Genomic DNA, 18,944 nt, shown 5'->3' with positions numbered 1-18,944 from the left:
AGCAGATACAGCCCTCGTCACAGTACCTCCCTGTCCTGCTCTGCACATCTTAACCCCGGACATTAAGCTGACGTCTTTGTCATCATGCCAAGAGCATGTGTCATTATTGCCAAGATAAAAGTCACAGGGCGTCTTTCAGCATGTGTTGCAGTGGACGGTTATATGTCGTTACCACGAATTCCGTTGCAACGCATGCCTTTTCCACGCATGCGTTACCACGGAATTCGTTTTCCCCTCATCTTCTTTGCCACGTCGTTCTTACGTCATAAAGAGGAAGCGGAAGTTTATTCCGCTTCCTCTCTTATGACACTGTTTTTTTCGGCACGGCGGGATCGTTTTTTTATGGGGGGGGAGACCCCCCCCAACCCCCCTATTTAATCCTTCGGGTTTTTTTTCGTGGTAAATACGATCGTTGAAGGCATACGCGTTGGAAAGACGTTTACGTGGTAAGTGCCTCGTTGTAAACGTTACGCGTAGTAGAATATATGATTATACCACGATTTCAATTACCACGCATGGCTTTACCACGCGAATTTTACATCGCAAGTGGCTTTACCACGCTGGTATTTACAACGTAGGATTTTACTACGCCTAGAAACGTCTTACCTGCACGTCTTTCTCTACGAGCCCTTACTTCCATCCTCCATTGAAACAAGCGTCAAAACACGTATACCAAAATAAAAAAAGGACTGTTTTTTTGACGTACACGGCACGTCTTTGGGGGAGGCTCTTTCCTTTTTCTTTTAAAATTATGTTCGTTTTTTTTTTTAAAGTAAACTGCTTGTTATTTTTTGGGGGGGAGACCCCCCCCAGCCCCCCTCTGCCCCCCGCTTGTTATTTTTTGGGGGGGAGACCCCCCCCAGCCCCCCTCTGCCCCCCAAGCCCACGCAGAACGACTCGAAGGAATACCACATCTCCCCCCCCAGCCCGTGGTAAAGACGTCGTGGAAGGCACCCTGCGTGGAAGGCACCCTGCGTGGTAAGTGTCACGTGGTAAATGTTAGTAGTGGTAATGCCTTCGTGGTAAATGATGTTTCCCAATTAGTACTGCCTTCGTTGTTAATGATGTTTCCCGCAGTGGACATAGAACGTGCACTTTAAGCGTGAATTTCGTTCCTCACTAGGTTTTGAAAACGAATTAGGTAGTATTGGAGATGGTCCTCAAGCACACATTTTACATATTTAAAACATATAAATGCATCATCACCTGGATTACTGAACATGTACAGAGTCATCATACGGTATGTGCATTTGTACAGTATTTACAACACTTTCTGAATCTGGGAATACTTTATTGTTATGGGGTACTCATTTACCGCAAGTAATTTTTTTGTTTTTGTTTTATATAGCGCTAACTCGACCCAAAAGGTATCACAGCGCTTTACATAAGCACCAGTTGCATTACAGATGGGCACATTCATTGGTCTGTTGACACTGTATCTGGTTGTGTATCATAATATTTAAAGTCGAGCCATACTGGATAGTGATGGAGGGGTAAGAATATTAAGGTGTGCTACCAAATAAAAATCTCATAGAAGCCGTTCAAAAAGTTCCCAGCCCAGTTGACAAAGATCAGTTGAGGTCCTTTATGGGCCTCGTGGAATACTATTCCAAATTTGTAAAAAAAATGTTGCTGAAAGAACTGAATGTTTGAGGTGGTTGTTGAGGAAGGTGGGTATTTCAGTGGGGTGGGGAGCAACAGGAGAGTTTTAAGAGAATGGAGATTTGCTGTGCTGGGATTTTGGTGCAATTTGATACACACAAAAAAGTATTTTTTGACTGTATATGCAAGTGCCACCGGTGCTGGAGCTTTGTTGTCACAGGTACATGATACAGGGGAAAAGACTGTGGCATGTGCATCGCGTTCGTTGACTGAAACTGAACGTCATTATTCAGATATCGAGTGACGGGCATTGACTGTAGCATGGTCAGTGGAGTATTTCTGCACGTACTTGTGGGGGTTGGGTTTAGTGCTTTGCGCTGATCACAAGCCCCCTGTCTGATTTGTACTTCCTGGTGGTGCACGGAAGGGGTTGGCGAGTCTAGCAAGCTTAGCAGCCAGGTTACAGGAGTACAAATATAAAATTGAACATATTCCTTGTTGGAGAAATATTCAAGCCGATCGCTTATCTTGTTTATCCATGACTTGGGAAGAGGTGGATAGAGAAGCTGTAATTTCAGGAGAGATGGGAGGTGCAGTGGCACTGTTATCTGGAGTGGGTGATTCAAGTTGTTTAACTATGTTTACCAAAGAGGAGTGGAGCAAAGAAATGGATGTCGATGAGGTGTTGAAATGTGTTAAGCTGGTATTTAAGGGGAACAGACGTGAGAGTACAGTAGCTGTTAGGGTAAGACCTTTTGTGAAAGTTCTGGGCGAACTGTCCTTGTGTGATCATGAGATCATTATGAGAAATGACAAGTTGGTGCCACCCCAAGCTTTGAGGAAGAAAATAGGTTATCTTGCGCGTGAAGGTCATCTTGGCCAGAACCTCACCAAGAAAAGGTTGCAGGAATTGTGTTGGTGACCTGGCATGCACGAGGATGTTGTGAGTTGGGTAGTGAGATGTGTGGATTGTAAGAATAGTAAGAAGAGGCTTAGTACAGGGGTAAAATCGGAGCAAGGACACATTGAGGATCCAGGTAAAGCTTGGTTCACTCTGTGCTTGGATTTCAATGGTCCCATGAATGAGTAAGGGGCAGAGCTTGGATTTGCGATGGTGATGATGGACGTTTTCTCCAAGAGGTTAGTAGTCCGATTAATGAAGGAGGTGACCACTAGCAACACCATTGCCATTTTGGAAAAAGTGTTTTTGGAAGAAGGTTTACTCAAATTCCTGGTCATTGATAATGGTACTCAGCTCACATCAAGCAACATGCAGAGTTTTTTGAGTGGGTGTGGAATCAAACACAAGTGCACCTCTCTGTAGAATCTACAAGGCAATGGTCTTGTGGAAAGGGCCAACAGATTGGTAAAAGGTACGATCCTGATGGGTCTTCAGAATGGAAAGAATATTGGTAGTGTGGTTGATGAAGTGGTGTGGGCTCATCGCACTACTGAGATTGGTGCTTGTGGAACCTCTTTGAGTGTATAAGAGGGAGGGAGCCAGAAATCAAATTGCACCCTGGGTGGCTCTCGTTGAGTTGTGAAAGTGAGGGTAGTAATAAAGTCGAACAAGTGTGTAAAGGCAATGGAGTGGATGTGGGGGATTGGGTTAAGATTATGAGAGGTCGCGTGGGGCCTGGACTTGCTACGTTTTTGGGACCTTTCAAAGTAAAATCTGTGCATGAGTGGCATGTAGTCCTGGAGAATGGGGACAGGTGGAACACAAGAAGGGTGGCTTTATTTCAGAAATGTGGGGAGTGTGCTTTGGCCAAGGAGTGGGTATCGAAAGGCATCAGCTGTTACATGTTGATGGGGGATGGTGAACTGTCTGGCAGAGAGGGAGTTAGAAGGTACGAGGTCACTGGGAGTGAGGTGAGTGACTGGGAGGTGAGGAGTTCGAGAGTTCGTAGACCTCATGTTACTTGAAAGATTATGTGGAGTAGTTATTCACAGTATATTTACTTTATTTATATTTATTTTTCGTTTTTTGCAATGCTTGTTAACAATCTTAGTTTCTCTTGTTGTTATGCTGTTTTTCCTGTAGGTACCCCACAGTTTATTTGCCTTTCCCCTCATGTCTTTGTTGGCACAGATTCTTGTAAAAAAAAACAAAATTGTTGTTGTAATGGAGAAGATGTGTAGTGTTCTTCTTATCTCTTACTGGCTCGTGCGCCAGCATCATGGGAGTTCAGGATTGTAGGATTACGTGGATTCCACTGTAGGCAGTTGGATGTTGGCTGGCTGGAGGGAAACCATGCAACCGACAGACCAAAATAAACCTTACCTTTTTGTAGAGATCTGTGTCCGCAGCTTAACTTCAATTTTCAACTTCATTATATAATACTATACTCATACTACACTGCTGGTACTGAAAGCCAATTTTACCTCACATTAAGGCATGCCCTAGCAATACTTTGTAGATACAGGAATCCCAGCTCACCAGAGGCTGCAGAGCATGTCACCTTTGAAACTCTGAGCGCATAATCAAACCATGGCCTACCCAAGAACTGAAGACCCAGAGTTTCAGTCAAGAAATCCCCCACCCATAGACTGCATATACAAGAAGCCCAGCTCACCATGGCTTGTAGATTGCGATGAGTGCTTACTACACCTTTAGGCCTTCCAGTAGTTCCGCTGGTGTAGACGATCATTGCTCCTCGGTCCTTCCACTCTGTAACTGGGGGGCTTGTGTTAGAGGGGGGCTTCTCCAAACTGGCATCAGGTCCCGGCATGTGTAGGACTGGTATCCCCAGCTTACTACATATAGGAATCACCACCTCCTTGTATCTGTCCTCGACGATAACAAGCGTGCTCTCAGAGTCCCTGATGACATACTCTAGCTCGGGGGCAGGGTGTTTCCTATAGAGGGGGACGGCGATAGCCCCACTCATCCAGGAAGCCCACTGGGCAACCACATACGAAGCATCGTTGGGGCACAAAAACGAGATGCGGGCTTCCTTCAGGTCTGTGCCTGGGTGCTCCGATGTCCGGTGGATCAGCTGAGATAGGAGGGTGCTCCGTTGGCAGAGATCTCTGTATGTGTGCTGTCCATTTTGATCAATAATGGCAGTCTTATCCCCAAAGGCCATTGCCCTCATGTACACAGGGAAGCTTCCATTACTGCCACATGTCCGGGTGGTGTGTAGGCATTTGGAAACATGCTGACCTTCACACCGCCACCTCCAAGAATGAGACCATGCCCTGGAGTGGAGACTCACACCAAAGCGGCAACCAATCACAGTCCACATTTTCCAGGTTTTTCCTTGGGTCGGTCTCCACTGCATGGAAAGACGGGATTGGGGTGGGCAAATGAGAAAGAACAAAGCACTGTCAATCGCTTCATACACATATCAGTGTAGATGTACAGTGCAAAGGTCAAAGCGGCATGCATAATACTGAGGGCCACGGGAACTATGCAATTCTGCGGCATTTTCTGCATGTATGGATGTATCCACACTTGCCACGTATTCCAACAACAATTGCGTAATTTGCACATTTTATATATTTTTTTATTTCTACCTCAAAATGATCAAGGTTACGAAAATCGCTGCCATATGTATTGCGATGCAATGGCAGGTCGCCTTTCAGTTGCTGATTCAAGTGTTATTTCAAGTGTATTCAACTGATATGAATGAGGTAAAACTTTTGCTCAGACAGTGTACACGCATAAATTGACAATAGTGAATTATTACTGCCACAAATCGTGACTATTACGCCGCATATTTTCTTGAAGCATTATTTCGTCAACTGTCTCTCATAATTTGGTCCTCCCCTGATGCATAATTCCAGTGGCTCTGATACAATTGTCAGCTAAAATGGCTCATAGCCAGAAGGGATAACTAAGTAGGAAACTTACACGAAAGACAACGCATCATTCATTTATAGACTGCCTCTTATTTCTTATTTGTTAAAGTTTTGCAGATGAGGGGCACCCCGTTGCTTCGAATCCAACACTTCTGCTTACCATAACATTGACCTATACCATTAGTTTGACTATCGCTTGATTTCGATGCTACTACTTCAACTTATACATTTGGACTCTGACGTATAAAGGTAAGTACATAAATTCCTAACAAAAATGAAATTCTTTTTAAATGTCTATTTAAAAATATTTCCCAATATAACAAACGTTCACAACAACGATTTCCTTTGATTTTAATTTAATGACCTAAAATGGGTAATTGTTATGGTTTAGATTAAAGTTATTTGTATAGTCAGAGTTAGATTAAAATCTGTTCTAGACATTTAGAGTTACAGCTAGCTTTCATTCTAAAATGAACTACTTCATAATTTTAATTAATTGTATTAATTAGATTACAGAAAGACAGTTTACCTTAGTATGAATATAGGTTCAGGGAACCGGCTATAAAACATAATATAGTCAATACAACTTAATTTATTCAGATATCATTAATGTTAGGTCTAGGGGTTAGGTTGAGGTCAGTGTTTCAGTTAACATTAAAGCTAACGTTTACGTTGTGGTCTGTTTTCTTTTTAACGTTGGCATATAAAGTTGCTATGTCAGAAGGAATATTGTAGATAACATTTAGATAAAATTTAGAGGCAGTTACTGGAGAGAACAAGGGTAGGCACCGCCCTCACAGCTTATTAAACAATCTGCAGTACAAGAGCATGTTTCTTCTTTACCAATTCCTTGCACCTATGCTGAGGGAACACTGAGGGCCAGATGTAGGTAGGCTTTTACCGGGTGGTAACGGCCGAATTCGGCCGTTACCACCCGGTAAAAGCAATTTGACATGTAGGTCCCTGTAATTTACAGACTCGGTAAATTTACCGGTAGGTAAATTTACCGAGTATGTAAAATACCGAGTCGGTATCATTACTGATTCCGGACAATTGGTATGTAGGTGGGACTCTTCTGAGTCCCACAAGCAGTACAACATCGGTATTTTACCATCAAATACTACTTGATGGTAAAATACCGTTTCTGGTGTGCATGCACATGTGTGCATGCACACCTATGCCATATGACAGGCAGACCTGCCCTTAGGGCAGGTATGCCTGCCACATGGCACCCAAGCCTCTTTTGGGGGTGCCAGAGGGTGTCAAAGTGACACCCCCTGCACCCTTGTGACAGTCGGTATTTTCCGATGTGGTAAATACCGACCGGTATATGCCCAATCAATCCTATGGGCTTCAAAGCCCATAGGAATGCATGGGCATTGACTGGTCGGTATTTACCACATCGGAAATTACCGACTGTTTCCGATTCGGTAATTGCACATCTGCAATTACCTACATCTCGGTATTTTTATTTTCCGACCTCTTAAATACCGAGTCGGTATGACTCGGTATTTAAGAGGTCGGTAAATAAAAATTACCTACATCTGGCCCTAGATGTGGTGACCAGCAACCCTATGGGAATTTTAGCTGGTGCACCTTCTCGCTAAGATTACAAAGTAGCCCCATGTCACCAGTGACAACATGCTGCAGCCCTTCGATATCACCCTACAAAACTTTGGACCTCATTTATGAAAAGTGACGCATCGCTGCGTGAAAACAGCGATGCATCACTTTTCATTTCACCCTCCTTGCTACATGCTGGATGCGTCATATTTATAGTATGATGCACCATGTCGCAAGGAGTTACAGCTAATTCAGTATTTCTGACGTATTTGTAGGCGCAAAAATGACGCATTGCTGGAGTGTGTCACCAAAGTGACACAACCCCAGGAATGGGTCATTGCACATGGGCAAGTCCCATTTCAAATGTGCGTACGTCAGTCTTGCGCCTGTGGTGAGGCAGGCATCATGATGCCTTTGCGTCCTAGAAGTGGCTCAGTGAAATATCTCAGATTTCACTGCCACACTTCTCCGAGGCTTACTTGCATCATAACGCCCACCCTGCATTCATTATACATGGCGCAGGTATAATGTGGCTCAGGGGTTTACAAAGTGACGCATCTACCTAGAGGCGTCACTTTATAAATATGACGCAACATGCCGCATTTTTTACGATGCTGGTGTGTCACAAAAAGTGACACCAGCGGCACAAAAGGGACGCGAGGGCTCATAAATAAGCCCCTTTGTTTTCAGTTATATTGTTTTCTTTGATTCAGTTAAAATTAACCAAAACTACATCTCCCAGAATGCACCAGGTTGGTAACAAAAAGGGTAAAGCAGGAAAATTATGTTCTGAGATGATTTGGAGTCACCTGGCAGCTCTACCCCTCACAAACTGACACTATGTTTGGTTGTATCTCGTGCCGCGCCATGTAGAGTAGGCAGAGAGGTAGAGAAGGCAGGAACAGCGGCTGACAGCGCACAAAGCGTGGGCAGACCTCTGCGTCATCCCACCAACCCTTCACGCGCTCTCATTCGAGAACAACATTTAAAAGTACGCTCCTCCTCCCCTCTTGCGCCAGTTCATCTTTCCTCCTCCATTTCTTTCCTCCCTGCTCACCTAGGTCTCTCTCACTCCCCAGTAGTGCAGGCTTTGACCCTGTACTCTGACCGGCTCCTGTAGGCATGGGGAGCCGGTCCGTCGCTGCACTCTTCCGGGCGGAAATCGATGCTGGCTTTTGCGTTCCAGGCGGAGGACGGGACGTCACAGAGAGGAAATGAACTGTCAGGCGCGCGCGCGGCAGCGCCAGGCTAAGCTCGCTGGAGCACGCAGTTCTACAGTTTTCTGCTGTATAGCGCCACAACCGAGCAGCACCGGCTCACTCAGCTGCGAAGTCCTGTTCTTCAGTGGGGCACACAGACCCAAAAGCGCCTGTCGCCGCTTCCTGCATGGTATATTACGTTCAAATGTTACCCTTACATTGGGAACACAAAACTCTTAAAATTTCCAAGTCCAAGCGTAAGTAGCACAATTAGTCCAGTTTTCTCCGTTCCCTTTCTGGACCTGAAGTTCGGAGTTTATCTTGGGATTAATGACTACAAATCAAGGAATGCAGAGACAAACCTGGACTGACTGAGCTTCTCAAGCACGGACGAAATCTGGGAATAGGCGGGCACTCTCACTAGAATGAGCTTTCTACCTTTAATATTCTATGCTGGGACAGGAAATGCCCTCTTCAGACCTCTCGAGTTGTCCCATGTTCACCTGCTCCAGTTTCTTTTGTTGTTGTCTGGGGGTTGTAGTCATGCATTTGTTCAAATTATTTTACTGAGATTTTATACAGCAAGCAATAGAAATATAATGACGAAGAAAGAATAGAATATTGCATAATGGGGTATGATGGGTTACGGTAGTACCAAACTTGGTATAATACGGAGGAAGGGTTACAGAAAGATATACATTGGTGGTAGTGGCAAATGTTTACTGAGCTTGAGGTTCTGTAGAGTAGGAGAATCTTTGTGAGGTTGTAATTGTGAGTTAAATAATGAACGTGTTATGCATTAGGATAATGCCAGATGGTATAGTGGTGGAGGGGATAAAAAAGAAAGGAAAAGAAGAGAGGATAGAGAACGTTGTAAACGCAGATAGAAAGAGGGAGGGAGGTGAAGGGACGAGAGGGGTGGTATGAGGTTGGGGACAGGGTAGTGGGGGAATCAGAGGAGGTGAGGGCAGGGGGAATGGATGGGATGGGGCGGAGAGGGGGTGGTAGCTAAGACAAAGTGGTCTTGGAGATGTAATTGTCCAGTATTGACTGATTTTATGCTTCTTTTTAGGGGGGGATTTCAGAAAGGGATTGTCAGCACACCTGGTGATTAGGACCAATTTGCACCATGCATGGGTAGATAGTTTGGAGAGGTCTTTCCATTCAGAAACGATGGCTTTCAAGCCTATTAATATCAGTATATCACATAGGATGGGATTTTCAGTATCTAGTTGCTTGCAAAGTTTGGGGTGTTTGCTAACCAATGCTATGCAGGCGATGCATGGGTTCAGCCTACTTGGAGAATCTTTGATATAATGGACCCAAGTTTGGACCAACATATTTTGGACTGGGTGCAATCAAGAAGTATATAATGGGGAGGTCACCCATAGTCTTCTTGCAGCTCCACCAATTGTTTGAATCTGAAAGACCGAGTGTCTATAGGTTGCTGGTGGTCTAGTGGCTCTTATAGGCAGTCCTATAGTTTAGTTTGAGCTAGCGCTGATGTGAATTTATTCAATGTTAGATTGGTCCAAATAGAAGGCCATTTCAGGGGTGGGCTCTGAGTGGTACTCGTTTTGTTTATTAGACTTTCCACTTGGCTTGAATTTGATGGGTTTTAGAAGAGGTCTTAGGGGTTAATGGGAAGTGAAATTTGGAAGCAGTTTGTCCTCTCTTGGTAATAATCCTCAATGTTGAAGGAAGATTGGGTGATATTGGAGGTTTGTGTTTGGTTATAATAGCTTAGATTTTTTTAAAGTATAGAAGGGGATGTCTTTTTAAAATCATTTTTGGATTTGAGATATGAGAAAGGAATAGGGTCTGAGGGGGAGCCTAGGTCATCTATCAAGAGGATGCCTATGAGCTCTCATTTTACTTTGAATAATGTTTTATCCTTGATTTGAGTTTATTATTATGCCGTAATGATGTGGTAAGAGAATGTCCCATTTTGTCAGGGAGTTTGTTGTCGGTTTTTGGTGAGGCATGTGCTGTGTGGGAGAGAATGTTTACTGAGTTTTCTGACATTATGCTATTGTTGGTGATAAGGGCTGTGAGTGACAGTGCCACGCTAGAGAGATTTTGATGTTAAGCCAGGCCAGGGTCAGCTATACTAGGTTGATGCAGCCAGTAGAGATCCTGTCTAGCAAGGAAGGTAGTCTGGAATCTGATAAAGTCTGGGGGATTGATTCCTCCTAGTTTCTTTGGTAGGCACATTTTTTTAACAGCTATGATGGGTGTCTTGGATTGCCACATAAAGTTAAGTGTGTGATCTATGTTTGTGAAGAAGTTATCTGATAGGTGAGTTGGGGACAAGCTGATAAGGAAGTTGATGAGTAAGGAGATGATCATTTTGGTAGTTTCGATGCACCCTACCAGTTGATGAACCTGCTGACCATTTGTCAAGGAGGGCTCTAATTTTGTTGAGGGTTGTTTTTTCATTCTGCTCAATCGATTCTCTCAGGTTTCAGTTGAACCAAATCCTTAGGTATTTTATTTTATCAGGGGCCCATTTGAGACCGAGATCTCCCATAATAGAGCTATTACAATGAATGCTCAGAGGTAGAACTTCTATTTTGTCTTTATTGCCTGAGACAATAGCATACTCGCGAATTGTTGATATTATGTTGGGCAAGGCCGAGGGAGCCCCGGAAGTGCAAAGGAGAATGTTGTCTGCATATGCTGCTAGTTTTTGTGGACAAAATGTGAAAGGGATGCCTGATATGAGCGGATGCCCCACCCCCTTGCGCTCGGGCTGCGTGGCCTTCCTCGTGTGCTTTTTTCCTGGAGCATGTCCCAGGGTGCGGGAAGCTGTGCCTGTTTGGGGGGGGGGGGGCGGTCAGCTGTCCTCCATTGCTACCCTGGATGGGTAGCTGTGATCGCCACAGACACCCCAGTGGTCGGCCCCAGTATAGCTCAGTTAGATAGACATCAAGGAGCAGGCCTCTAGGCCATGAGGTGACGGACATGGCTAGGAGGGGTTCTAGCCCCCGCCTCCCTCTGCCTGGATCTGGCTGCATGCTGCCGGCTGCTGCTCCCCACTGGGACATTGTGCTGCCATTGGGATAGCATTCATTGGAGGCCTCCTGTAGAGACTAATGTATATCATCTGATCTTGTGCTGGTGGCATCCTGCACTGAGTATTTTCTACCTGTGCTGAAGCACTAATTAGGACTACATCAGCCCAAGACCTCTAGGTCACAGGTGCCTGGGCCCCACTGGCTGGTGAACACCATCACCCACACGGCATTGCGCAAGAAGTCCACGGGTATTGCTGGTGCAAACTGCCTGGCTTCAACCACAAAGGACATATCCACACCGTAAGCCTGATGGTTGGCTGCTTGTGCTGCCTCCTTTTCCTTCCACTTCAGTCCTCCTTTTCTGGGGCAAGAGGGTTGATCAACAGTGAAAAATCAATTATCGCCCTGCTTGGTCCGCCCGCACACATCAGTGGTATTCCCAAGCCAACCCTGCTCAAGAAGAAACATGGGGAAAGACAGGGGCTTGTCATTCCAAGCCCAAACGAAAATTGATAAGTTCACCGCAACATAATCAGCTGCAGGCATCATCCGTGAAGATGGGCTACCTGCTCAGAGTATGAAGACTACGCGGACACTGACATTATTCTCAAAGCAATCCAAGCCACCAGATAAGTGGTAGAATCTAAAATTGAAGAATTTAAAGTGGACATGGACACATTACAAATGGGCACTGCTGGGTGTTAATGGTGTAAAAAATGTGTGTGACCCGCAAACAAGGGGTTACAGTTGGATATGCACCTCGGCACGATAATAAGAGAGAACAATATGAACGCTTGGATACTTTGATGCTTGTGTATTTATTCTTCTCTTTCAGATTAGGGCCCTTGGAAATCCCAAGAGCGCCCGTTCGGGTAAAACCGTGAGTTTTACCTATCACACACACATATACCCCCGAGGTCAGGATACGCCTTAGAGTGCGTATAGCGCCCGGGGGTTCTCTTTGGTCCTGATGAAAGCTCTGCTGAACCAGCAGTCATGAGCAGAAACATGTCAACCTTTTTTCACATTTCTATTTAGGATACATTTGGTTCAATTTTAAAACCAACTTTTGTCCTATTCACCCGTTTTTAACAATCGATTGCTGGCCCTTTTTATTAAAATTAGTTTTGGGACCAGCTTGCCATCTTTTAAAGCACTACTCACTATCCTGGGCACTACTTCACAGTCCCCAAAAACCTGCTCCGCTGTAAATCAGGCGTAGTAGCACACCGGGGAGACATTCGGTCTCCCTGGTGGGAACCCGTTGATGAAGCATGTCACCAAATATGTTGGTGAGTGAGGGTTCTTTTAAAAACAGAGGTTTTTTTCCATCAATTACAAACCCTTATTTTGGTTGCACACCCTGGTTATTTCACCTGTCCCTTTGTTTTGCGCCGCAAGTCACTCTTTTGTTGTGGGGGGCGTGGCTACGCAAGCCACGATGGCGGCTGCATTCTGCTGAGGCTCTGCGATCGGGCTGGCATCCTGCCCTGTCCCACCGATCGCCGAGAGCCCCAGCTTCCACAGATCGGCACCCGAAGTGCCCCCGCGCTCAGTGGCACCCTCCTGTAGCGCCACAGACCGCGCTGCCTCGCGGATCATCTTAAAGACGCTTCTCGCCGGTGCCGCGCGCCAAGCAGCAAAATGGCGGTCGCGGCTCGGCTTTGCTGACACTGGCGCCGCGGTGAGCCTGCTCCTCCTGCTGCGATCGCCTGGGCGGTCCGACCTGCCGGCCACGGAGGGGACCCGGGTCGGGAGAGGGGGCCCGCCTGATACTGAGTGGACCCGACCCGGCTACGCACCGGGACTACTGGACTGTGCCCTGGGTAGCGGAGGACGTCCCGAGACCCTGATTTGCTTACGTCTGGCCCAGAGGAGGAAATCTGCCCCGACCTCCGCGCTGCTTCGCCCGGCCCCGTGGTCCAGCGGCGCGGTGTCGCCGGGCCTGGCGGACCTACACGACATCTACTGGACGGTGAGTGCCAGCCCCTCCCTCACCTGAGACATTGCTCCAGATACCCCGGCGGCCCCCCTGCATCCATCGGAACCCGTCCGGGGGTGCGTGCCAGTTCACTCCCCGGGCGGAGGGCCCCGAAGCACCCCTGGGCCTGGAGACTGCCGTCATACCACATTGCCTGACCCTAAGATGGCGCCCGAGGTGACATCGCCGCTGGCCGCGGTGTGGGCAGCCGAATCCGCGCTGTAGACGCGACAGCTCCCCCAGCTTGGCAGCGACCACCCGCCACGCCGTGCATATCCATCCTCTACGCAGAGGACCTCTGGAGCCCTACATCTTCGCCTTGACGCATCGGACAGTGGTCGGGGCCTCACCCCCTCGCACTGCGCGGCCACGATCAACGAAGGGGGGGATTCTTCACTGTCAACCCCAACGTACTGCTCTCCGACAGTCCGCTATTCCCCTGCTTCCCGGAACTGCAAAGTCTATACCACCGGCCTCATGGGGAAGCCGAGGGGCCAGCAAGCGACCGCCGTCCCCGAGACGGCCCCGGAGAACATGCCGCAAACGCGGGCCTGGTCGCAAGTTAATCCCCCACACACGGACCCCACGCTGTCAGCGAAGCTGGACCAAGTGCTGGCAGCTATCGAACTATCCCGACTCTCGATGGAGGAGCGACTGGGAGCTCTCACGACGGACATCAGCCTGATCCGCGACGATCATCGTAAACTGGCGGACAGAGTGAAGGAGGGGGAACGGACTATGGCCACACTACAACCTCAGGTGAAAACTCAGGCTGCGGACTTGCAGGACGTCTTGCGCCGCGTGGCGGCCCTTGAGGAGCGAACTGTGGATTTGGAGGGGCGCTCGAGAAGATGCAACATTCGCGTCCTTGGACTGCCGGAGGGCATTGAGAATTCGGACCCCCTGACCTACATGGAATCATGGACCAGCTCTTTCACCCCCGAATCGGAACGCTCGGCTTTCTTCTCTATCGAGAGAGCCCACAGAGTCCCCGCCCGGAAACCACAGCCGGGTTTCCCTCCTCGTCCTATGCTGGCCAAGTTCCTACACTTCCGAGACCGCGACACGGTACTCCGAGCGGCCCGGGCGGCGGGCCCCCTACAGGTAGAAGACCAACAAGTCATGGTGTTCCCGGACTATGCCCGTGAGGTCCAACAACAGAGGTCCACATTCCTGGATGTCAAAAGACGCCTACACGCGAACGGTTTCCAGTACTCCCTACGGTTCCCGGCCCGCCTCAAGGTGCTACACAAAGGGAAGGCCATATTCTTCACCAACCCGAATGAGGCACAGGATTGGGCCGAGTTCCACTGTCCGATAATCCCGAAGGCTAGACCCCAGCGAGAACGCACCGACAATTCACGCCGCTCCCGGAGACGGGGCACGAAACGCACCCAGACGGGCTCATCCAAAAGCCCGACCTCCTCCCCAACAGGCTCACCTGACCTTACACAAATCATGCGGGAGCGACGAGATGCGCTGGACGCCTTGAAAACGGTGACGGATATGCGCCTCTCCCCATTGGCGCCGGACCTTGAGCGCCAACCACATCTGTTCACTCCAGAGAAGGACCGAGACAGCGATGGCACGATGTCGGGGTTTGGTCCGATCTCTTCCCCTCTTCTTGCCACCCGTGTGGGGGACGCTGCCCTGGATGGACATCCTGGCGCCACCTCCTGAAGGACGAACTAACTAATATTGTATCCTCTTTTCTTGATCGCTATGTGCGCTATTTGCGAACAATTACTGCATAAATGTTTCACCATGTGCGCTCTTGCGCGGTACTCACATCTCCTACAAAAGCCCGATCCGCGCACAAGCCCAGCAGAAACGCATGCTGCCACCCCCGCAGAATCCTGTTATATTTCTCCCCTAGTGGGACATTGGTTTGGATGTGCCACCCTCCGGTGACATATCCCTCGTATTGGGACTGTTTCCCACCCTCAGTTCAACCTGTTATTTGCCCCCTACAGTTCCCCCACCACACCTCTGGATGCATGGCACGCAGGAGCACATACGAGACACATGTTTACACTCTCTGGGTATGCTCTGGGGGGCTCCGCTCGCAAATACGATCCCTCACTCATGACGGCCCCACGCTCGGACGTTAATGTCCTTACACTTAATGTACGGGGTCTCCACACGCCCAATAAGCGGTACTCTGTCTATTCCTACATAAAGCGAATGTCCGCTAATATTGCTTTCTTACAAGAGACACACATCAACACTACTGAATTAGGTAGGCTACAGGCGAAATGGCGAGGGACCTTCTGCGCCACGACATACTCAGCATTCGCGCGCCGCGCCTTAGTTTGGGTCAGGCCGGGAACCCCTTGTCGAACACTTCGGCGGGTGGTGGACAAGGAGGGCAGGTATGCACTACTGGAGGGAATCCTGGACGGGCAGGGGATCCTTCTGGGGAGTATTTACGCCCCTAACACTGAACAAGATGCATTTTGGGATCACCTCACAGGAGTATTAGCCCAGTTCACTACAGTTCCGTGGGTCTTGGGAGGCGACTATAACTGCACACTGGACCCTTCTTTGGACCGTTCCCACCCCCCTCCTGCGCGCTCCCCAATCCCTAGGCAGGCGGAGCTGTTCGGAGCATGGACCACTCATTGGGCGCTTACCGACGCTTGGCGACACTTATATCCCCATGCCCGCATTTACTCATTCCACTCGATACCCCATAACCTCCGGGTCCGCCTGGACAGATTCCTATGCTCTGCGCCGATCCTCCCCAAACTACTCTCCTCAGACTACCTAGGTCGGATCATCTCGGACCATGATGCCCACATGCTGCGCCTGACATGGCGGCCCCCACATCCACCAGTCCCCACATGGCAACTCCCCGCCGACTGTTTGACGGATCCGGTGTTCAGGGACTCTCACAAGAATAGCATACAAGAATACTTCTCACACAACACGAACACGGCGGCATCGGCTTTAGTAGAATGGGACGCGTTCAAGGTGGTGGCCCGAGGGGAATGCATTAAACAGATCACAGGGGTTCGTCGCACATTAGAACGGACACTTTCAACCACTGAACAGCGTCTAGCTGCGCTCACTAAACAGACCGATGATTCGGCGGAGCACGCCGAGCTCACGGCCGAGGTGAAATCGGCTTATCAGGCAGCCTGTGCTGATCTACGGAAATATAACTTCAGGGCCTACGCCGCCAGAGTCCACAAAGACAGGGACAAAACCGGGTCATTGCTGGCCTGGATGGCGAAGCAAGACACCGAGATCAAACCAATCACGGACATCATCAATCTGGAAGGTGTTCTGGTATGTTCTCAAACGGAGATCCTATCGGCGTTTCGCCGCTATTATGCACAACTGTACGGGGCTCCGACACGGCTCTCCCCGTCGTCTGTGGACCTTTTTCTTGATCCCGTATCGCTACCCGCGATATCGGACGCAGACATGCATACCCTCGATGCTAAAATAGCACCCTCAGATATCACCCACGCCCTGCGGGCCCTGTCCCGCAATAAAGCCCCAGGCCTAGACGGCTTTCCACTCGAATACTACTTGACATTTTCCCCTTTGGTGGTCCCTCGCCTGGCGCAGGTGTATGCAACGGCCCTGGACCTAGGGATGCTCCCCTGTTCCATGCGAGAGTCCGTGATTGTTACTTTCCCCAAGCCCCATAGGGACCCCCGCTTCCTGGGTTCGTATCGCCCCATTACACTCCTGACAGCGGACTGTAAGGTCCTCGGGAAGATATTGGCCGACAGATACGCACAGGTTGTGTGTCCACTGATCCACCCCGACCAATGCGGATTCGTTCCAGGGAGGAGCACCTCGCAGAACATCCGCCGGGTCTTCCATATTCAGGACCAGGTGCGGGATAAATTCCCTCGCGCCGCCTGCCTCATTATGGACTTGGAGAAGGCGTTCGACACCCTCACTTGGCCTTACCTTTTTTCGGTCCTACGCCGTCTCAACGTTGGCCCGACACTCACTGCATACACGCGCCTCCTATACACCGATTTGCGGACGCGCGTTAGGATTGGGAAACACATTTCCCCCGCATTTGAGGTCCGACGGGGCACTAGGCAGGGGTGCCCCCTATCGCCTCTCCTTTTCGCCCTGGCGGTCGAACCGCTAGCGATTCGGCTGCGTCGGGAGGGAATACACTGGGGCATTCCGTTGGCAGACGTCACACACTGCGTCTCGATGTACGCGGATGACCTCCTCATTTATGTCCAGGACATTGACATGGATCTTGCCTCCATAGGAGTGGCGCTCGCGGAATTTGCCGAAGCATCGGGCCTTCGGGTGAATTGGGACAAATCTACGATCTACCCCTTCCACCCGAATCTACCGCCCCGGGACGTTGCACTGGGGACCCATAACCTGGCATGGTCTGCAGAGGCCCCCCGGTACCTCGGTGTCCGCCTGTATCACTCTCCGGCCGACATCTTTGATGGGAATCATCGCAGAACACTGGCTAGCCTTCGACCGATTGTCACCTTCTGGGCTAAGCTCCCGCTCGCCCCGATAGGGCGGATAGCCCTAGCCAAAATGATAATGCTACCCCGGCTCCTCTACCATTTTACCAATCTACCAGTGGTGCCACCTGGGTTCTTCTTCTGGGACCTCAATTCACTTTTGGGCACCCTTATTTGGGGCTCGGGTCGACATAGAGTGGCCTTGAAAACCCTCCAACTCCCCACTACACAAGGTGGGTTGGGAGCTCCCTCCTTTGAGTCCTATTTCCTGGCGGCTCAGCTCCAATGGCTGTCGTACTGGACGGCGAGCCGTTATACCCAGGAGACTGTCACCCAGACCGGTGGACTTACGACCCCGGAGCTGCTCCGTCTTCTCCTCCCAGGCACCCGGCCTCGCCGAACATATCCCCTCCAAGTCGCGGTGGCACGCCGGTGTATGATGCGGATCCACCGGATCTCCCCTGGGAGGACTCCTTACTCTCCGGCTCTACCGCTGGTCGGCTGCCCTAGGCGGGAACTTTATTTCTCGGCTCCTATGCTAGCGGACTGGACGCAATGCGACGTCACGGACATGGAGTCACTTTTTGAGGAGGGTCAACTGAAATCATTCGACCGCCTGGTCGCGGAGTTCGAACTCCCCCCAGGTCAATTCCTCAGATATCGACAACTGCTCGAGGGTTTCCGCCCCTACCATAATCTATCGGTTAGCGAACCGGACACACACCCGGTTATTCACGCTATCCTGCGTATGGGCGCGGGACGCCACTTGGTCACCTGGCTCTACAAATCGATCAGAGAACTCTCGTACACCCCCCTGTCAGCCCTGCGCGCCACATGGGAGGAGGACATCGGACGCGCGTTACATGACTCGGAATGGACGAAGGCGCTCGAGGCCCCGAAACGAGTTTCCAGGAACGCCCGCTTCAAAAACATTCAATATCACATACTACACAGGGCTTACCTCACACCGGCGCGACTGCAACGGTTCTACCCCGCCTCACAATTCCTGTGCCCCAGATGTCATTCCCCAGATGCAGACTTCCGCCACATGTTCTGGGACTGCCCTGGCCTTCAACCCTGGTGGCGGACGGTACACGACACACTAACAGCCCTCACAGGCCTCACGACTCTAACCTCTTGGGAATCTAGTGCACTAGGCATTCTTCACATATCTAAGCGGGCCCCTACACACAGGCGCTTTGTGTCCTTGGCGCTGCTCCTGGCGAACAGATGTATAGCTATGCACTGGCGAGCCCCGGAGGGTCCCCCCATAGCGGCATGGATAGGGGCAGTTGGTAAATGGGCGGCGGCCGAAGAA

At 49.6% G+C, this 18,944-nt stretch overlaps 1 protein-coding gene across 1 annotated transcript in view; it reads right to left on the bottom strand.

Moving 5' to 3' along the window:
- The window catches only part of ACSF3 (acyl-CoA synthetase family member 3), a 407,017-nt gene extending 398,864 nt beyond the window's left edge, over nucleotides 1-8,153 (bottom strand). Inside the window, exons 1-2 of the mRNA XM_078671571.1 lie at nucleotides 8,027-8,153; nucleotides 4,179-4,880 (exon numbers count right to left, since the gene is read on the bottom strand). Coding sequence (XP_078527697.1) covers nucleotides 4,179-4,850 — 672 coding nt within the window. The 5' untranslated portion in view covers nucleotides 4,851-4,880; nucleotides 8,027-8,153. The remainder of the gene's footprint in view (nucleotides 1-4,178; nucleotides 4,881-8,026) is intronic.
- Between the last annotated feature and the right edge of the window lie 10,791 nt (nucleotides 8,154-18,944).

Source organism: Lissotriton helveticus, chromosome 12 (assembly GCF_964261635.1).
Source record: "Lissotriton helveticus chromosome 12, aLisHel1.1, whole genome shotgun sequence".
In the NCBI taxonomy this organism is placed as follows: Eukaryota; Metazoa; Chordata; class Amphibia; order Caudata; family Salamandridae; genus Lissotriton; species Lissotriton helveticus.
Note: the sequence above shows the minus strand (reverse complement) of the source record. Positions and strands in the feature narration are given on the sequence as shown.